Here is a 20,474-nt window from a genome sequence, read left to right on the forward strand (position 1 = left end):
GTGGTTGATTTCGGCATTCTTCCTAAACGCCCTGACGCAGGAAAAGTGCAACAGTTTCTTGAAAAAATATTCAACTGCAGCTAGCGGACGTGAAAAACATCCAGCTGCATAATATTAAAACTGTGTCTACATCGAGGTAAAAGATGGCAAAACAGCAGAGCGCTATCAGCGGCCTCACAACAACAGGCACATGGTATTTCATGAAGTCAAAGGCTTCAAAATATCTGTGTATGTTGAAAGCGAATCCATTCCGGTGTGACTATATGATCTTCCTCCGCTATGAAACACACCACAGTGATTGATTTTTCGAAAAGTTACGGAGAAGTTATGTCAGTGACACGTGAACGCTGGAAAAATTATTTTCCTGGTATTTATAACGGTGTGCGAATTCTTCATATGAAGATCAAGCACCCCATTCCGTCCTTTGTAACCATTAATGGCCAAGGGACGACTATTTCTTATCCGGGGCAACAACGCACGTGTCAATACTGCCAAAAAGTGGCCCACCCTAAACAAAAATGTGCAGAAGCTTTCAACGGTATCAAGTGACAGCATGAAGAAAACAGCAACAACAAAACACCTAGTGTGGACATCCGTTTCGACGACTAGAACGAATTTCCATCAATAATCGAAAATCAGATTCAACCGATCACATCATCACTACAAACAGATCCCAAACCAATAATCGGACTGAATGTGCCTACGGTGGCGCAAACTGGGAAACAAGACGAACAGCAGAACGAAAAACGAACGACCAGAAGCGACAGTATCGACGATTGCAAGAGCCAAAAACTCCATATAAAAAAATGTAAACATTGCCCTCATGAAACTTCACTCGCCATCTGAACACGGGTAGAAAAAATTTGTGAATGGCGTGATGATGCAATGGTACGTCGACAACGATGACGACGACGAAGACGGCGAGAATGCAAACGACAGTTCATCCACACAGTACGATACAAACGAAGACAACAACAAACGACGGGTTTCAACTAAGCATGGAAAAGAGAGGAAGAAAATGTGCTCCAGCCAGGGTGCGCAAATGAATTGCGAATCTAGTAGTGTTGTTTCGGATAAAGAAATGTCCAATAGTTTTAATTATAATCTAAGAACCAAGAAAACCCCGGCCCCGTGAAGCCTTCGAGCGTTTGGGCCTTAAATAAAGAGATTAATAAAAAGTATAAATCATTAGTTTTCTATGTAGTGAGCCGAGAATCGGGTCCATAGGCCCAAGTAGTGATTTACCCTATGTACATTAATTATCATTAGCATTAGCATTGAGCAATTCGCACAAATTCGTAGGTGGTACAAGCCGAGACAAGTGAATGAAAGTAGTATCACTTTCATCCGTTACCACAGATATTGATTTGGAACTAATCAATATCTCTTAGATTGAAGCAATGCACTCTCTCAATTGTCGAGATCTGTCCTGGCCATGTCCTTGCGAATGCTGAGGAAGGGGAGGGATGGTTAAATTAACACCTACTCAATAAAGATGCAGAGAACTCTACGATCTCTCATAATTGCCATGGGTGGTTTTGGAATTGTTAGTGTGGAAAATTGTAACAGTAGGAACCGTTTTGGTAGCACGTGAAGCATAAAAAAAACTAAAATAGAAATACAAATAATGAAAAGGACGAGCCTGGAATTGAACCCACGACCTCATGCTTGTAAGGCAGAAACGGTAGTCACTAGACCACCGAGCTCGTCAACAATCAAATAAATATATGTACAATGTAGATAATCAAAAGTCAAACCCGGTGCTCCCCAAATTATTTTCAAATACCCCTAGTAACATTTTGGTTTTATCACTCTTTTGTAGAGTAAATTATGGTCTTCAAGAGCGCTATAAAACTTGAAATGTTACTTGGGATATCTTTTTGAAATTTATGAAATTATTTTTAGAGAACTGCATCCCATATCTCGCTGTGTAATTTTTTTCGTGATTCTATTTTTTCTTTTTGACATTTCTTCTAGCGTTCACTCAAAATAATTGTCACTGTCAATTGTCATTGTCAAAATAATTTCCACTAGAAAAATCAGGTAGGCTTTAAAAATCGACATTTATGACGACCTTACTTGTGTCTAATAAAACTTACTCACATGCCATACGTAACGAGACGAGCCTGCCTAGGGCTGAAAGTCTTGCTAATAAAGACAAAAAAACAGATTAATCCACCTAGCAGTGATGGAGCCTTTCTCGTGTGTTATACAAATAGTATTTTGACCATAACTTTTGAGCCCATAGTCTGATATAAGAAATTTTCAAGAGGAAACAATGGGACAGGATTCTGCGTCGAATGCAACTTGTTGTGAGCAAATCGGTTAAGGATAAGTGCCTAAAAATGACTTTTTCACGCGGTTTTTGTATAAAAAATATGTATTTTGGCCATGGTTTCTGAGCCCATAGTCCGATCAGGCCAATTATCAATAGTAAACAATGGGACAGCACTATGCGTCGAATGCAACTTGTTGCGAGCAAATCGGTAAAGGATAAGTGCCTGAAAAATGAGTGACATTTTTGCATAGTTTTGCGCACACACACACACACATACACACATACACACACACGCACACACAGACATCACCTCAATTCGTCGAGCTGAGTCGATCGGTATATAACACTATGGGTCTCCGGGCCTCCTATAAAAAGTTCATTTTCGGAGCGAACATATAGCCCTCACGTATACTTTGTATACGAGAAAGACAACATGTCATATGCATAGCAAAAAGAAATGTAGTAAAATTTAAATGAAAACGTAGAAAACAATATCTATGTTCTTTTCTAGTGAATACAACTTGTCACGAGTGTATAAAAAAAATACATGAATGGGGTCCTCAGACAAAACTATATGTTTTGCATCAATCGCTAATGAAAAATTGTGCAGAAACATCATGACATAAATTTACAAAAATAAGTCTTTGAGTATGAAATAAATAGTTCACAACTCAATTTTTGGTCCCGTCCGCTTCTAGTGGACGGGAATTATTATCACTAAGACGGATGTTGCGGAAACTATAATGCCAATTAACTTAAATTTAATTACATTTTTTTAGTGAATTGAGAGCAGTGAGTACCATCACTAACAAATATTTTAACTTTTACAAACGAAACTAGATGGCAAATATCTGCATATGTTTTCATGTAACTTTTAAGTGAAAATTATTTTGAGTGTTGTTTATTGTTTTGATCAGGAACTGATCACAAATTACGTAACGCTGTAGTAGTAGGGAGATTGTCAAGTCGAGCATTGGGTTCATACAAAACAAAATCAAACCTTCCATACAAAACGTGTTACGAGGGAAAGAATGGGGTCCACAATCGCTAAATTTGAACATGTTATGAATTTTGTTTTCTAACTAGGGTGGGTGTACCAATTGTCACCATACATAAGAACAATTATTTAAAAAAAATAATAAGTAAAAGGCATGTGGGTGGACTTTATATATAAGGCGAAAGGTTTTACTTCCTGTTCCTTAGAACAGCTGTGAAAACCACAATAAAATTTGTTATTATCCTCAAAATTGATTAATCCATAATAGGAACGCATGCACCAGTTGTGGCACTTATGGTTCCTTATTTGGCAAATCCCATTGTTTTCTTATCGGACTGGCCAAATTGGGATCACTAGTGCGGCAACTGCAACTAGTGCAAATGACGTCAAAAATTAAGCAAAATCAATTTTTACAATTATACTTTGCTTGTTTTGAGGGAAATCAAAAGTGTTATCGCATTATATGAATATGCTTTATCGATATGAACTTGGTTTGCGGTGATTTGATTGGCCATTTGGCATATAAAGCACTAGTGCGACAACTGGTGCTATAGCCACAACTGGTACATCTAGCCTGTTCGTGGTGAACTAACTGCGGAAAATGATTTATTTCTCGCGCTTACACTTAATTTTTTTCGCCAAGGCCGGCAAAATAAATTGCCGAAAATCCAACAGCTGATATCTCGGTAAAAATCTCGGTAAAAGTTCAAACTACCGATTGGTCGTTAAATGTTCGTTGCCACCCAGTTGTCAAAATTTACCACGTTCGGTAGTGCGTTGCCGAGTGGGCCGGTAAAGTGTTTTGCCGAAATTCAGTAAATAATTTTTTTTTTATTTTTTCCAGATTAATAAAAAAAAAATTAAAAGCATCAATCAATATAAAAGTAAAATGTATTTCGGGTCGTATTTTTCTTGTTGTACATACATATTGCTAAACAAAACTTTAGAAATGGTACTGCAAATATGAATTTGCCTACCAAAATGAATGTACTACCATGTACTAACCAAATATTACAAACCGCGTCCTGAGGTTCTTTTCCTGAATAGTTTTCCAGCGATGTTAAAGAATATTTTATTTAGCCACCTCTAGCGGGCAAAGCGGTTACGGTCGATCTTGCTTTGTCTGCAGCATTTTTTTTTTTTCAAATACAGCCGAGCTAAAGTTATACGAAAATATTATTACTTTCAATGTTAATATCAATGCAAAATGTAGAGTGTAAATAGATTAAATGCTTACCAAAAAATTTAAAGATGAAATTCTCATTATTCCTAGCTTCGAAGCGTTTTCACGTGTTTTTTTAACAGCGACAGATTTTTTCATGTATGACAGATGGGTTTACCGGAACTCAGCTGAATCACGAACTACCGATTACTATTGCAAATTTGACTGCCGAGTTTCAGTAACTTATATAAACGTCATACTTATTAACGAGATATCAGTGAAAATAAACTTTTACGGTCATGTTCGTCAATTTATTTTACCGAGAAAAAAATTGTCGATTTAGTGTAGTTTCATAGGGCGCAACTGCATAGATCAATTTCTCTTCGTCGATGTTTTCTTTTTATTATTGTACCGAATTGCACTAGTTTGAGGATGATTTAATGGTTTGGTGTGATAAAGGATGATTGTATCTTGCACCAGAATCAATAATCACGATTGTAGCTTTTAAAACAATTGAGTTATTAACAAAATATAAAATCGATTAAGAGAAATCGATCAATACAGTTACGCCCCTATGAAACTAAGCGCGAGAATTCTACTGACGTACTCTAAATCAATCGCAATGCTTTGGAGCAATTCTGAGTGCTGGCAATTCACAAAATTATATATCTGACTAGAAAAATATAAAAAAGTACTTTTTTCCGTAATTCAAATATGTTTATTCAACAAGTTATGTTCGCATGTGTATTTATGTAAATGTGTTCATAAAAGAATAAGACAATACATACATTTGTTCGTTTACGCTAGTTCACAACATTGCACTATACATACCGATTTCATTCAAATTCTACGGCATCAATTCGTTACGGGTGGAGCGGTGGAGTGCACCAAAAACTTTATCTCGCAGCTCATCAAACTCTTCTTTTATTGCATTTTCCAACGCACGTTTATCTGAAGTAAATGGAATAAGAAGAGAGTTTTTTTTTATCAACCTGTCTTCATAAATCAAACTTTTGCGTACCTCCCGAACTTAGATTTGATTGTTTTACATGAGCAATAACGTCAGCCGCCATTCGCCAAGATTTTTTGTTGTAAGTTTTTAATGCTCGAATTTTCTTCAACTGTAATATATACAAAAAGTGTTAATCTAAACATAATCACAAAATGAACGATCTTACAATTGCATGTTTCGCTTTCTGCTGCTTTTGGCTAGCAGGCTTCGGTATGTCACGTGTCGGCTCCTGAATGCGGTGTCGTTCCTGACGGCGAAGCTGCAGATCTAGCTGTCCCCAAGTCGTTTCTGGTGTCTGATTGGACGTTGACGGTGGAAAATGATGAAACTGTTGACGACGAGCTTGCAGATCTAGTTGTTCCCAAGTCCCTGGTGTCTGATTGGATGTTGACGGTGGAAAATGATGAAACTGTTGACAACGAGCTTGCAGATCTAGTTGTTCCCAAGTCATTTGTGGCGTCTGATCATACATTGGTGGTGGGTATTGTTCAAACTGTTGAATCGGGTGTTGTTGGCTGTGTTCCAACTCCAGATATTCTTTTTCTCGATTTCTATCCATTTCGTTCGGCTTTGTCAATATCAACCAACTATCAAAAGACACAACAAACCTCATGATTTTGCAACGCAAATACAATAGAAGAGATTTGCAGAGCCTCTGTGCACATTAGCCTATTACGGAGGTTCCCTGGGAACCTGGTGCCCAAGGGAAGTGGTCGCTTTTTGAGTAGTTCTGAAACCCAGCTTGTGACACATCAAACTTCATGATTTTGTAACACAAATATAATAGAAGACATTTGCAGATTCTCTGTGCACAATAGTCTTTTCCGAAGGTTCCCTGGGAACCTGGTGCCCTCAGGGAATTGGTCACTTTTAGATTGATCTGAAACATAGCTTGCGATGTATCGAACTTCATGATTTTGCAGCGCAAATACAATAGAACACATTTTCAGAGCATCTGAGCACATTGTCTACTTCTGAAGGTTCCCTGGGAACATGATGCCCCAAGGGAAGTGCCCACTTTTTGAATGGTTCTGAAATCCAGCTTGCAAAACTTCATGATTTTCCAAAACAAATATAATAGAAAACATTTACAGAGCATTTGAGCACATTGGCCATTTCCGGAGGTTCCCTGGGAATCTGGTGCCCTAAGGGAAGTGGTCACTTTTTAAGTCGTTCTGAAACCCAGCTTACAAAACATCAAACTTCATGATTTTGCAACACAAATCCCAAAGAAGGCATTAGCAGAGTATCTGGGCACATTGATCCCTTTAGAGGTTCCTTGGGAACCTGGAGCCCTCAGGGAAGTGGTCGCTTTTTGAATAGTTCTGAAACGCAGCTTGCAACACATAAAATTTTCTGATTTTGCAATACAAATACAATAAAAGACATTTGCAGAGTATCTGGGCACTTTAGCCAATTGCGGAGGCTCTCTGGAAACCTACTGCATTTCTCAACCTTGGATGGTTATGAAACCCAGCTTGCGACACATCGAACTTGATGGTTTTGTAACATAAATCAGTAGAAGGCATTTGCACATTTGCCGGATGTAACCGGATTTTGGAGGTCCAAACGTGCATTTTCCATTCCCACTATTGCAAAATAATGAATAAAAACGATTGCATCATTATTAAGCTTAAACTGATTGTACATATCAATGGTTGATACTCCGTGATGGATCAGAGCTGGTGCGAATTGCACTTCGATCCAAGTGAATAGTGGTTGGGATTTTCCATCTATTCTCGAACTGCACGTTCCAGCAGCTCTCGAATTTTGATCAATAACGGCGCCGGCCAAGTCCTTACAGTCAGTTGGGAAAGGAAGGGAAGGTTAGTGTGTGGTTATTGTTGCTACTAGAGACCGAGAATACCTCTGCATCTCCACAATTACCACGGGAAGGAATTTGTGTTAGTTGGGTGGGATAATCAGAAACATAGATCGGGATTCACCATGGAAAGCGATGTGATCTATGCAACTTCAATTTTACCAGTTAGTACGGATAGTTTTATCTGATTTTATCTGAGTATTATCTGTTCAGAAAGACTTATAATGTTGTATACATTATTAGCATTTCTGATCAGATCTTTTGGAATACGTGTTGAATTGTTCATCCATTTCAGGGATAAACAATCAATCACTCAAAGTAAGCGATTGTTCATTTGAATGTGGACTAAAACGTCAACGCCATCGTTATTGCTTCAACGCGAGGATATGTAATGCTTACTGTGAAGGGGCGACAATGTAACAAAGAAACCAAATTTGAAACCAAGCGAAAAAATAATCATCATCGACAAAACAGGCAACTTTATCCAGAATCGGATTATTAACTCTGTTATAACTGTTTCTGTGAGCAGTCGAAACTAGAAGGAAATCCCACAGTGCCGGATACATAAGCCATCAAATAACTGTTTCAAATTTATCGGGGGAAAACTTAGAGCCGGGGGGAGCTTAGAGCCTGACAGACATCATGCAATGCTTCTGCTAATGCAAGTAGTGTCCAACGCGTTTTGTAACTATAAAATGACAAAAACGAAGACGGTATTTATGATGGCATTGGAATGAATGTAATTTAGAAACTAATAGCACTCTAAAGTTGGACACAAAATCGTTCATATCGTATTAAATTTACATTAGAGAGCTATTGAGAGAAGTCCACCGATTATTGTGCACGTGTCATTTTTTTTGGAAGTTATGATTCTCGCGACAGTTAGAGGGAGCAGTTACACAATAAACGATATCAAATAAGGTTAATTTTAGGTAAAAAATTGTAATTTGTTGAATTTTCTTCACAGTTTTGAAAGCCAAACAAAAAAAATCTATTTTTTTAACTTGAAGAGTATACTAACATCTTAATAGTTAAATGCAACAACACAAGAAATGCAAACAGTAGAATTTAAGAAAAAGATAAATAAATAGGTGCAAAATACTTAAAATACAAAATACTTATACTATTTTTAGAGAAAAACTTGAAATGTCACCATACAAGATTCTCCAGTGATCTGCAACTTCGTGTTCTTGTAACACTGAAATATTCTTTCGCCTGGGGTTTATCACTCACTGCACATTTTCTTTCATGCACCCTCTTCACAGTGGAAACTAAATCTACACTCCATCGAGAGAAAGCGGATTCTACAACATAAAAATGACTCGGTTAGAACGGAACAATGCTTGCCTCTGCTCGAACTCCACTATCGACACTACAATATTCTTTTAGAATCACGCGGAAACGTTTGGCTGAAATCAGCTGAATTTTAAATTTCAATGCCCGGCAAAAATTTGCGACCGGTCGCAAGCATGGCACACTCCGATCTCTAAAAACGATTGCATCATTATTAGGAGCATTTAGGTACTACTCACGGCATACAAAAAACAAGGCAGGCTCATCACGTATGTAAACATTCAGTTTGAATGTAAACATGTGACGTCACTGCTATCTTCGCACAAGCTGAACCGAGACGATGCTCTACGGTCGCAGCATGCTTACTTTTGTACTCCAACATGTGGCGATAAAATATGCGTCACATTCGAAGTGTCATTTTTCTAACGAGCCTACCTTGTTTTCTGTATACCGTGGGTACTACTAGTTATCTAAGGGACGATTCAAATATGACGTCCACTACTTTTTGAGATTTCCAGACCCCCCTCCCCCCTCTGTCACGCTTTTTTGTATACCTAGTATATGCAGTGTCACAAAATCTTAGACCACCTTCCCCCCTAAAACATGTGACATCATTGTTGAACGACCCCTAAAATTAAAAGGAAGTTGGCGTATTTTTGATCCCTTTTGACCCAGGGGACCCTCGATAAAACCGTCCCCAAGGACCCAATCTCCAAATCAATACATCTACACAAAAATATAGGGTTTAATGTATATTTCGTCCAAATTTCATGCAAATCGGTCGAAAAACAAGAGAACGGTGGATTTTATAATTTGAAATCGTAGCCAGGGCCGAAACGGGTTAAGGAACATCGCTCAAGACCGACGATTATGGAGCTCTACAACAAGCCAGGCATTGGTTTATCGACGCCAACCAGGTACCAAGGTAGACTGATCGGAAGTATCCTTTATTTTCACAATGTCTAATATCGAATTTCAAATCATACATATTTCTGAAAAATCTTATGTTGTCCCATCAAGCTATATAGCAGGGCTGCCCAACGTACGGCCCGCGGGCCGGATGCGGCCCTCGGCTCCATTTTCTGTGGCCCGCGGCGTGTAAGAAAAATAACCTCATATTCGGCCCGCCAGCTCTTCTATCTAGCTCGAGAAGCTCTTTTTAATTATTCATTATTAAATACGTAAGTTTTAAATCAAAGCTCGCACTGCAAAACCATTTATTTAAATTTGAAACGAAAATCAATATTTTATACAATTTGAATTGATTGCATTAAGCGACCTCAAGACACAGAAGGTTGATGTGGAACTTCGGGTTTTCAATAAAGATTAGTCAGAGTAGTTCATGTTCACGTTGAAAAAAGGAAGGCTGGTTGGCTTAATTTGTTCGGAAATTTTTGATACATATATTGAAAGAATAAAATCTGAATCCAAGCATTCTATGAAATACTAGTTTATTTGTGGACGCTGTAGCGCCCGTGGCAAGTTTTTTTTTTTCAATCAAAATTTTCCACGTCTGTTGTCTGTGATTTTTTCATCAAATGCTGTGTCTGGTTGTCTAAGGTTGTCAATGGTTTTGTTTTATACAACTGATAGAAAAAAAAAATTGAAGAGTCAAAAGTTTTATTTTTTTTAGAGAATTTCCCCGCGTGCTGCGTCTGGGTGGCTAGTCACCGGACAGACAAACAGGGCTATTATATATATGATGACATTTGAAAGGGCCTAGTCAATAGAACTTTAAAGGCTCAAAGCTCATTCAATTTACATTTCTATTTAGGACGGAACACATATTTATTTCTTCTTTGACCTCGATAATGAAGGATGTAGGAAATAAAAATCACTTTTCGTAAAGTATTTTCTATGAAAGCTCAATATTTTATTATTTTTCCGGTAAAACTTTGTAATCCCCCCTAAATAATAATATTTAGCTACAAAATTTTGAGGTAACATTAGTTTGCGCGGAAGACGATGAAGAGTAAAAGTTCTCGCAGAAGATTTGAAAACTATGTTACGTGAAAAAGCCGCTATTCTACTTTCTCGCGAACAATGAAAATACTGACGTGAAACACGTGGCGAACGTGGCTGTCTTCATTACAGGAATTGATGGTCATTCTCAAATGACAGAGAAATTGGCAGTTTTGATCCTAATGCAGAGAATAACTAACGTAAAAAAAACTGACGGTTGTTGAGACCTGTATGAAGTAACTTATTTTCGCCTTCGAAAACTAAACTGGCCTAAAGATTGATTAAGAAGAACAATGGTGTTGTTACAATTCTAAGCAAGGAAAAACAATTACATAGGTATGGCGATATTTCCCTGCCATTGCATATTCACCAAAAGAGTCGTTGCATATCGAACGATCGAAATTCCTGAAGTTTTGACGCTCGTTATTAAGACAATCAACTTTATCTACGTTTGGGAACTCAACCTTGCTAATTTCAGTCACTAAGCCGTGGTACCATACTTGAGAGATTTTGTTCTTTTCGAAAATGGCACCATTTCTACAAGATGAAGGAAAACCACTGTCCGAGCTGAAAGATCCTGAAAAGACGAGTTACTTGGCGTTTCTAGCAGATAACGCCAAACATCTTAATGACTGGACTTTAGCACAGTGAGTTTCTGAAATCTGGTACATTTCTACAAATAGTTCGTGCAATTCTTTTCAATATGCTGGTAAAGTAACGAAATTTGCAACTAATGCAACGACGAAAACTAAATAAACAAAAAAAAATTGTTTGAACGCAACCAAATCGTGTTTAGTTTTTCTGGAAAATGAAAAAAAAAATGTTTTTTTTTTTGAAAATATTTAAAAGTTATATGTACCGAATATTTTCTGGCCCGCCAACAAATGTGAATTCTAAGAATTGGCCCATGGCTCGAAAAGGTTGGGCAGGCCTGCTATATAGAAACGTGGCGCACCAAGAGGTAAAAACTAAGAAGTACACTCCCGGCCAAAAGTTTGGGTTCACCCTCGAAAAATATAGGCAAATGTTTTTGGTCATACAGTGGGTCCAAAAAGTATTCGTCTAGCTGCATATTTTTTAGTAAGATGTAAAACTTAGGCGTGATAGAAGTGAAATCAAAAAACTTTTTTCTAAATTTGGTAGAAAACTTATCAACACATGATTATTATTCGAAAACAAATAAAAATTTCAATTACTTTTTCTGGTATGTAGAGAATATCTAAATTTCGTCAATTTCGCTTGCTCAAAAAGTATTCGTCTATTCAGAAAATAATCGAGCGAAACACGAATATAATAGTTTTATTCGCATGTAATTACACTAGCACACTCTAGTGATGTCTAGCAACATTTTGTCAATACTCAATGACAGATCAAATAATGTTTTTGTTTGTTTGTTTGAACTTGGCGCGGAAAACAGAAGCACCATGGGTGGGAAAAGTAAAAAGATGAGTCCCAATGAAAAAAACTTATTCTACGCCTGCATAATTAGTGCAAGTTGACTTATGACTTTGCATGAAATGTGGGTAGACCAAGGGTAGCAAGAATTCAACCATTTAATTGAGGATTGGTCGCATCAGCGCCACAAAAATCTATCAAAACAAATAACAGAGTGCTCATCAGCGATGGTAAACTGATAACGATGAGCGATTTATTGTGCGGAAAATAAAAAAATCCTTAAAAACGAGTTCACCCATATAGGGCAGTGAGTTGGAGAGAAGAAGTGCTCAGATATGATCCAATACGAACAGAAATACTTGTGAAAAGTATGGGTATAATGGGCGAGTATCACGGAAGAAAATTCAAGTGAGCCATCAAATTATCAAAAACAGCTCGATTTCAGCTAAAAATATCGCTGGAAGAAGGGTGACTTTCGGAATCAAGTCATGTTATCAGACGAAATCAAGTACAGCATATTTGGATCAAATGGCCAATGTATGGTATGGCGGAAAAGGAATATTGAGATACAGCCGCAGAATCTCTTTTGAGCAGTAAAGCATGGTGGGGCTCCGTCATGGTCTCTGAGGTGCTTGAGCGCAACCGGTGTGGGAAAATTTCACATTATTGAAGGAATTATGTATCACATAATGTTCATCCGCATTTTGAAAGAAAATTTGAACTCCATTGCTGAGAAATTAGGCTTACAGGTAACATACATCTTACGGGGTGATAATTACCTCGAGCACACAGCCCAAAGTACTAAGCTGTAGCTACTCTATAATACCCCAATCAACTCAAAACGTCTCTTCAGAGCCAAGATATGAATCCAATTCAACTCCATTTGAAGGTTCTGGACGACCAACTTTTCGTTAAATTCGTGAAAGTCATATTTCCAACAACAACGAATTGAAATTAGTGTTGAAAGAAGAATGGAAGAATATTCCGTCCCCCGTTACGGCTAATTTGGTCAGTTCCATGCCACAAGAACTACAGCCCGTCATAGATACACAGGGGAATCCAACGAAATATTGAATTCCATTCTACAACTCCTTTTTTCGTTTCAAAAGCGCGCTAAACCTGAATAGACGAATACTTTTTGAGCCCGTATTTAATGAATTGTTTTGAGCTTACTAGATTCTATTTTTGACATTTTCTAGAAAATGAACAGTTAGACGAATACTTTTTCGACTCACTGTATTTTCGCCGTCTTACATCCGATTTCGGGTATTGTTAGCTCGATACAAATAATATGAGTAGATCTTGCACCGTAGATATTTTAAACTAACAATTTTCATTTTTTATGTACTAAAATATTATATTAGAATGCTCATTTTTCCTATATTTATGTTGTAAAAATATGTTGATTTTTCTCAAAATTGAGCCCACAAAATTTCGAAATGAAAAGTGAAATGGAACCCAATTTTAATAATCTTTGAGGAGCATTTATGGTTTTTCGGCGGAAAAATTTTATTTTATTTTTAAAAATCAAAATGTTTATTCAATTGCATAGTATGCATCGGCCATCAATGCCCCTCGAAGATGTGGGGCCCTCCGTAGCCGTGCGGTAAGACGCGCGGCTACAAAGCAAGACCATGCTGAGGGTGGCTAGGTTCGATTCCCGGATTCGATTCGGATTGGAAATTGTCTCGACTTCCCTGGACATAAAAGTATCATCGTGTTAGCCTCATGATATACGATTGCAAAAATGGTAACTTGGCTTAGAAACCTTGCAGTTAATAACTGTGGAAGTGCTTACCCGAGCACAAATAAATAACTAATTGATAACAAATTCTGTTATCCGGTTATCGGACATATTGATAACTGAACTTGTTATCATTTTGGCTGACTTAACAGCCAACATAACAAAAATGATACCAGAATTTTATTCGTGAAATAACTACATGAAAACAAATTAAGTTATCACTGATACCAAATTGATAACACATTTTGTTATACATGTTATTTACTCAAATAACTAATTTAGTTATTATTTAGTTATCAGCCATCACTGTTTTATCGACCAAAATAGTTGAATCTTCTTTGCCGACTTCGTTACGCATTGAAAAAAATGTTGCCATTCACTGGGATTCGAACTCGAATCGAGTGATTGCACGGCGTCGTCTCTAGGTACTCACCCAATTACGCTATCTTGAGGAGCAGAAGAGAAGAGCAATACGCTTTCTACAATCTTGCATTTACTGCAAATTATTTATAATCAAATCATGATGCAGTGTCAGCTGTACAAAGTTGAGAACAGAATAACTTATTAATAACAAACTTTACTATCCAGTTATATTGATAACTAGAATTGTTATCATTTTGGTTGAATTACCAGTCAATATAACAAAAATGATAACCGAACTTAATTCAAAATAGCGAACCAGCAATCAATTAGAATAAATACGGTTTATCGTACTTATTGATGATTTTATGATTTTATTGATTTTTCCAGTATAATAGGTTTATACATAATAGGCCAAATAATAGGCTTAGGTTAGTTTTTCTCTCTAATTGTCAATCATTAGGTTACTAGCAGCGCCATGCTGTAGATCGATTTCGGTTCTAGTTTTATTCTAACTAAACCACAACCTTGTAATTCGCAGTGAAATGCTTCATGTTTTCATATGCATATATAAACAGCAACACTGCTGATCCCAGCAAGAATTAATCCGTGAAAAATTTTGCCATTTGGCGAATCCAGGGTCGGGGTCGACAGTTTTCGGGAGCCAGGAGTACGAAAAGTTTGATTTTGGTACATACGGTTATGTGAGGGCCCGGGGCCATGACTCAAAGCCCCCCTCCCCCTCTTCCTCAATCCGGCCATGAGTGAATCCTCTCGCTAGTCAAATCAACCTCAAGTAGTTTTTATTTATATAAAGTCAAATCTATCAGTTCAGTCAATGTTCTATGACTTAATTCCTTCTGCAGATATGTTTTTATCGTTTCCGGCGGGTTTATATGATATTTGCTCATGCGAAAATCACGAGTAAGGTTGAGTAAATTGTGGAAAACTAAAATTATGATTCGTATGGGTACCGAGTCCACAACGTGCATTTTAACCTACAATGTCTGCCAGGTTTGCCGGGTCGACTAGGTAACATATTTTTTGGGTTACTGTGACAAAACACCTTCCAAAGGATTTTCTATTTCACATATCAATATTCCCATGCGTCGACCGTCCTTTCAACATCGACTATTGAAAGTTTGCCTGCAGATAATCTAGCTCTGGTTTGTCTTTTGCGTCCAAACCTAGGTTTAAACTGTCAATAGTTGAGCCCATTGCTAGATCGACTAAAGTGCGAGCATGATTGTTTTCTCCACAACAGACCAGATCGTTGCAATTTCTTGATTATACGACATTTCCAGTTAAAATTTCCGCTTCTCCATATATATAAGCACTGTGGATCCCAAGATGAATTATGTTGCGGTTAGCTTGGCGGTTAGTCAAGATTATTCACCGTTCCTGAATGAGCACATGCCCTTGGATCATATGTTCCGGGAGCTGCAAGGCCATTTTAAGTACTTAATAAACTACAACGCTTAATTGGTTCTCAGATTCATATTTCATTACTCAACGACACCTGAAACGAAAGTAAAGTTAATAAGCATAGCATAAAACAAATAAGAAAATTTCAACTCTTGTGTCAATTCCTTTGTTGACAGAGTAATAAACAAATCAATAGATATCGAGGGTAACGGGGAAAATCACTCTCTGCTTAGACGAAAATTTCAGTTCAGTGTTTGGAAACAGTTCTTGTCACAATATTCATAGCATAGGCCGGCTACATTTAACAGAAGTAGTATGTTGGCAAGGGTAGAATGCTTAGCCCCATTTCTGAACGACGCGAAATTTAGAAGGAAATTTGTATTGATAATAAAATTTGTTATTATTCAGTTATCAGTTAATCACATGATTGATAACTGAATATCAAAATGATAATAAGGATAACTAATCGTGTTATCAGTTTGATATCATTTCAGTTATCTGCCTTTGCTCGGGTAATGAACACTAAGCTTCGAGGCGGCTCTGTCCCAGTGTGGGGCCAATAATAATAAGAAGAAGAAGCCCCTCGAAGATGATTAAAATCAGGTTCTATTTCACTTTTCATTTCAAAATTGTGTGGGCTCAATTTTGAGAAAAATAACATATTTTTACAACATAAATATAAAAATGAGAATCTTAATGTAATATTTTAGGGCACAAAAAATTGGAAATTGTTAGTTAAAAATACCTACGGTGCAAGATCTACTCATATTCTTTGTATATAGCTAACAATACCCGAAATCGGATGTAAGACGGCAAAAATACGACCTATATTTTTCGAGGGTGAACCCAAACTTTTGGCCGGGAGTGTATATCAGGTAACTGTATAAAAAGCGGAAAGCGGTACATAGTTGTCTCAAAATAAAACGCAATGCAAACCCTTAGTGCGGGGCTCAGATTTCCGAAACGCTTTTGCGTTCTTTCGACTCACGCAGGAGGTGAAAGAAAGGTGTTGTTGGGCTTCTGTTACATTTATATGATGACTCGTATTTTGGAGATAATGGAGCACACATCTGACTGACGAATTAAGCTAAGCGAATCACACTCACTCAAGCCATTAATGCGTCAGAGATAAAAAGTGCTTCGGAAGAAGATAATGATAACTGTCAACTATGAGTTTGTTTCAGTGGTGATGAAACCGACGACTTTGCTGTAAAACGACACCGTTTTGGTGTCACTCCAGCTTTTCAACTGGGCGAAAATCAGGGCTGACAATAGTCATTCTCGTCGTATGAAGGAAGCGAAAAAAATTTAGTCTTCGTCATGACATTGCACGACGCAACACCTATTCGTTTTCTTCGCGCCGCATGCGTACCACGACGATAGTCGCGCAGCCAAAAGTTATAACGATTTTCGTCCTCACTTCTTCACACAATTGATTGCACGTCACTATAGATGGCCTGGTTTAAAACATAATAGCGTCTCAAATAAACAAATAACAGGAACTTTGGTAACATAAATATATCGATAACATTCATAACGCTTTCATACGTTGCTTCAAATTCATTAATACAAAGAATTAGTAAAAATCTTCGCATGGCAGCTGCCGCTTGAAGAATAACGGTATGAAGTCTTCGTTCTTCGATGTCGTCATGACGATTTGGTTACACGACGAAAGCTAACATCATGCGCGTCATTGACTATGTGTAGAGTAGCAATGAAGACACTGCAACTCGTCGCTACTGTGGCATTTCGTGCTATGACGATGACTATTGTCAGCCCTGGCGAAAATATTTAGTAGCATTAGGCCGTTACAAATATTTAATTTAAATTATGCCCTACTGGTCTCTGAAAGGCCAAGGGGGGGGGATAATAAAAAATAATTATTAAAATGGAAAAAAATCAATAAAACTCCTCAGATTTTTTGTTAAATATCTTGGCTGTGCATATGCACAGCACATGTTTCGAAATGGACAAATTGATATGAAATTTGCGAAAAAGAATCCACGTGTCTTGGAGGGACTCGAACCCTCAACCTCCTACTCTCTAGATAGGCTTGATAGCCCCTACACAACAAGACCACTTAAATGGTTTTCGTACGGCCGAGTTGCCGAATAATATGCAATTAATTGTCCTCAGATTTGTTAAAGAATGTTTTGAAAATCCTCAAAATTGTCCGAATTTTTTATTGTTGCCCCCTCAAAATATTATTTTTGGGCAAAAAACGGTGGGGGGGGGAGACATAATTGTTTTTAAATATTTGTATCGGCCTTATTATGTCGTTGCAAGAAAAAAAAAGAAAACCGAAAGATGTCATTATAATAAATGCACAAAGAAGTTGCTGTTTTTACAGTTTTGATAAACATTGCTATATGAAAAAGGAAATTCAAATGAATTACTTATTACTGTGAAAATACTGAGAAAAATATTTTCTGTGGAAACCGAGAAGAGCATAATGTGGACACTGGGAGGAAATCACTGTGTAAATGTAAAGATAATGAATGTGAAAATTCATTGAGAAGAGTTCTCCCGGGAAAATCAGAAGAATTACATGGGGATTTCCTGTGAAACGAACGCAACGTTAAAAACACAGCGCCGATTCACGCCAGCACTACCCGCCTGCTGAAATTGCTTCCGGTGTGATGCCGAAACACCGCCGAAGTCGATGTCCGAAGCGGTGCACATCTCTGCAAAGCATGGTTATACGCATAGGGAATAAAATTATAAAATATCTTCTAAAAAAGTTCAGGAATATTCGATCAGAAAGTAATTGAGATTATGGTCATCTTTTTCCTTTGGCTTATTGCGACGCAGCAAATAGCATAAAAACATGACAGCTGCTCTTTGCTTCAGTACTAATAGTGGTGCCCATGAAAAAACGCATCAAAACTCCCCATCATTCACCCTTTTTTCCAACCATGTTTCATCGAGGCTTCGTCTCCACAAATAATGCTACGTTTAGACAAGGCAAGTGAATTGAACAAGTCGCTTGAATCCAACGCGAACTGAACGTGTAAACACCTTAATTCAATTCACTTGAACGAAAAGAAAGTTGAACATGTTCAGTCAATTGAATTCAACTGAGTTGTTCATTTCACTTACCCTGTCAAAACGTAGCATAATCTTCTAAACATGACGTGAAGAGATTTCGATACCATATGGTTTGGTACCCCACGATAAAATGAAAAAAGAAACGACTCACCTTTTTCCAGAAGGGTGGATTTTGTTCTATTCCGCAGGGTATTTCACTTTCTGTCACTAGTTTTTATTTCGTTCTCAAAGTAGGTAAGGATTTCTGAAATTAATTTAGCAAGACGTGGAGTAACTTTTTGGTTTCATTCGTTCATTGGAATCGAACAACTTTGATCAATTTGAAACGATGGACAACGGAAGCAAATATTGAGAAAATCACCCCAATGCTACGCTTTGACAGTGCAAGTAAATTGATTAACTCAGTTGAATTCAATTAACTTGCCAAAAACGAACATGTTCAACTATCTTTTCGTTCAAGCGAGTTGAATGAAGTTGTTCAGACGTTCAATTCAAGCGGCTTGTTCAATTCACTTGCCTTGTCTAAACGTAGCTTAAGTGATTTTGTAAACAAACCCGATGGGATTTATTTTTCCTAAAATTCACTAGTAATTTCACTTAAATCACGTGTGTAACGAATTAATGCTTTGGGAGAATGTTTTATCAAAAGCTTGTTCTAAACATCACCTTACCTAATTCAATAACAAAGCGTGCTATTTAACTATGAACTTCGCGAGACTTTTCAACGTTGAACGCTTCGGCTGTGCACACGACGACTGTCCTCCGATTCGATAAATAAAGAATAAAGCGGCGAATAAAGAGAGTACACTGAGAAAAGCGACATGGTAACGCCTACTATATCAAGGGTCATGCTAAAAACATTCTACCCACGGCATACAAAAAACAAGGCAGGCTCATCACGTATGTAAACATTCAGTTTGAATGTAAACATGTGACGTCACTGCTATCTTCGCACAAGCTGGACCGAGACGATGCTCTACGGTCGCAGCATGCTTACTTTTGTACTCCAACATGTGACGGTAAATAATGCGTCATATTCGAAGTGTCATTTTTCTAACGAGCCTACCTTGTTTTCTGTATACCGTGCATTCTACCAATTGATTTCGGTAGAACACGAAATGTATTTGAATCGACCAGATAAGCAGTGGATTTTACTATGTTGTTTACTGATTAAGGGCCAATTTCTTCACCTTTGCTTAACTATTAAGCGGTGCTTACCCATACGTTAAAACCTGGTTTAAGGCTTAAGCGGAGGTGAAGAAATTGGCCCTAAGAATAAGTAGGTTTTACTATGCTTAAGGGTCAATTTCTTCACCTCCGCTTAGTGCTTAAACCAGGTTTAAACATATGGGTAAACACCGCTTAAGAGTTAAGCGGAGGTGAAGAAAACGACCCTAAAGAGAGGTAAAAAAAACCAATTAGACCTGTGCGCCGCTGGTGGTTTTACTCGCGTCTCCGCCGCCGACGATTTTGAGCATAATTTTGCCACGCCAATGACTAATCGCAATAAAAAAAAATCAATTAACTTAAGTCGAGTCGAGCCAACACGAGACACTGAAAACGATCTAATAATTGAGGTCGAAATACGTATCTGTGAAGAAATACAGCGTGGTGGAGTTAATTGGAATAGTACTAAACTAGTCTTACGACAGTTCATGAATGTTGTTAAGGTGGCTCTCGTCAAAATTCAATTTCAAATCTTAAATTAATAGGTTGGTCGATTAGTTTTAGAGTTTGAATAAGGCTTTATCTAGTACATATAATAATATATAAATTGTTAAATTGTTCTTTGGATTGTGTTGAGCCAAGGCCTCATTCAGTCGGCACCTAAACTTGTAGGTGACTCGCAAAATGGGTTTGTTGTTATTCATAAGCTGGGGCCTGGGGCCTGGATACATGCCCAAAGCGTCCCCATTCTTAAAGAATCTGGCATTGGTGCAGGTAAATTAGGCCGCTACAAATATTTAATTTAAATT

The 20,474-nt window shown here is 37.6% G+C and overlaps 2 protein-coding genes across 6 annotated transcripts in view; one reads left to right on the top strand and one right to left on the bottom strand.

Moving 5' to 3' along the window:
• Positions 1-20,474, top strand: part of LOC134227938 (synaptic vesicle glycoprotein 2B) — a 113,356-nt gene that overhangs the window by 20,000 nt on the left and 72,882 nt on the right. The gene's annotated exons all lie outside the window — the stretch shown is intronic.
• LOC134227947 (uncharacterized) lies at positions 5,155-19,297 on the bottom strand. Of its 5 annotated transcripts, XM_062709691.1 has the most exons (6): positions 19,170-19,297; positions 18,650-18,742; positions 5,868-6,036; positions 5,616-5,786; positions 5,459-5,558; positions 5,155-5,388 (listed from the first exon to the last, which is right to left on the bottom strand). In XM_062709691.1, the coding sequence occupies exons 3-6, from the start codon at positions 6,006-6,008 to the stop codon at positions 5,285-5,287; spliced, it is 516 nt and encodes a 171-aa protein (XP_062565675.1). In that variant the 5' UTR covers positions 6,009-6,036; positions 18,650-18,742; positions 19,170-19,297; the 3' UTR covers positions 5,155-5,284. The 5 variants fall into 5 exon arrangements, with proteins under 5 accessions (XP_062565675.1, XP_062565649.1, XP_062565661.1 ...); XM_062709665.1 differs by having other exon boundaries at positions 5,616-6,036; XM_062709677.1 differs by having other exon boundaries at positions 5,616-6,036; positions 19,165-19,238.

This window comes from Armigeres subalbatus, chromosome 1 (assembly GCF_024139115.2).
Source record: "Armigeres subalbatus isolate Guangzhou_Male chromosome 1, GZ_Asu_2, whole genome shotgun sequence".
Taxonomy (NCBI): Eukaryota; Metazoa; Arthropoda; class Insecta; order Diptera; family Culicidae; genus Armigeres; species Armigeres subalbatus.

Bases quoted from the DNA above. Each gene is read 5' to 3' on its own strand.
- LOC134227947 (XM_062709665.1), bottom strand. From the start codon at position 6,008: ATGGATAGAAATCGAGAAAAAGAATATCTGGAGTTGGAACACAGCCAA. The intron at 5,559-5,615 runs GTAAGATCGTTC...TATATATTACAG, and splicing joins AGAAAGCGAAACATGCAATT to TTGAAGAAAATTCGAGCATT. The intron at 5,389-5,458 runs GTACGCAAAAGT...CATTTACTTCAG, and splicing joins ATCAAATCTAAGTTCGGGAG to ATAAACGTGCGTTGGAAAAT.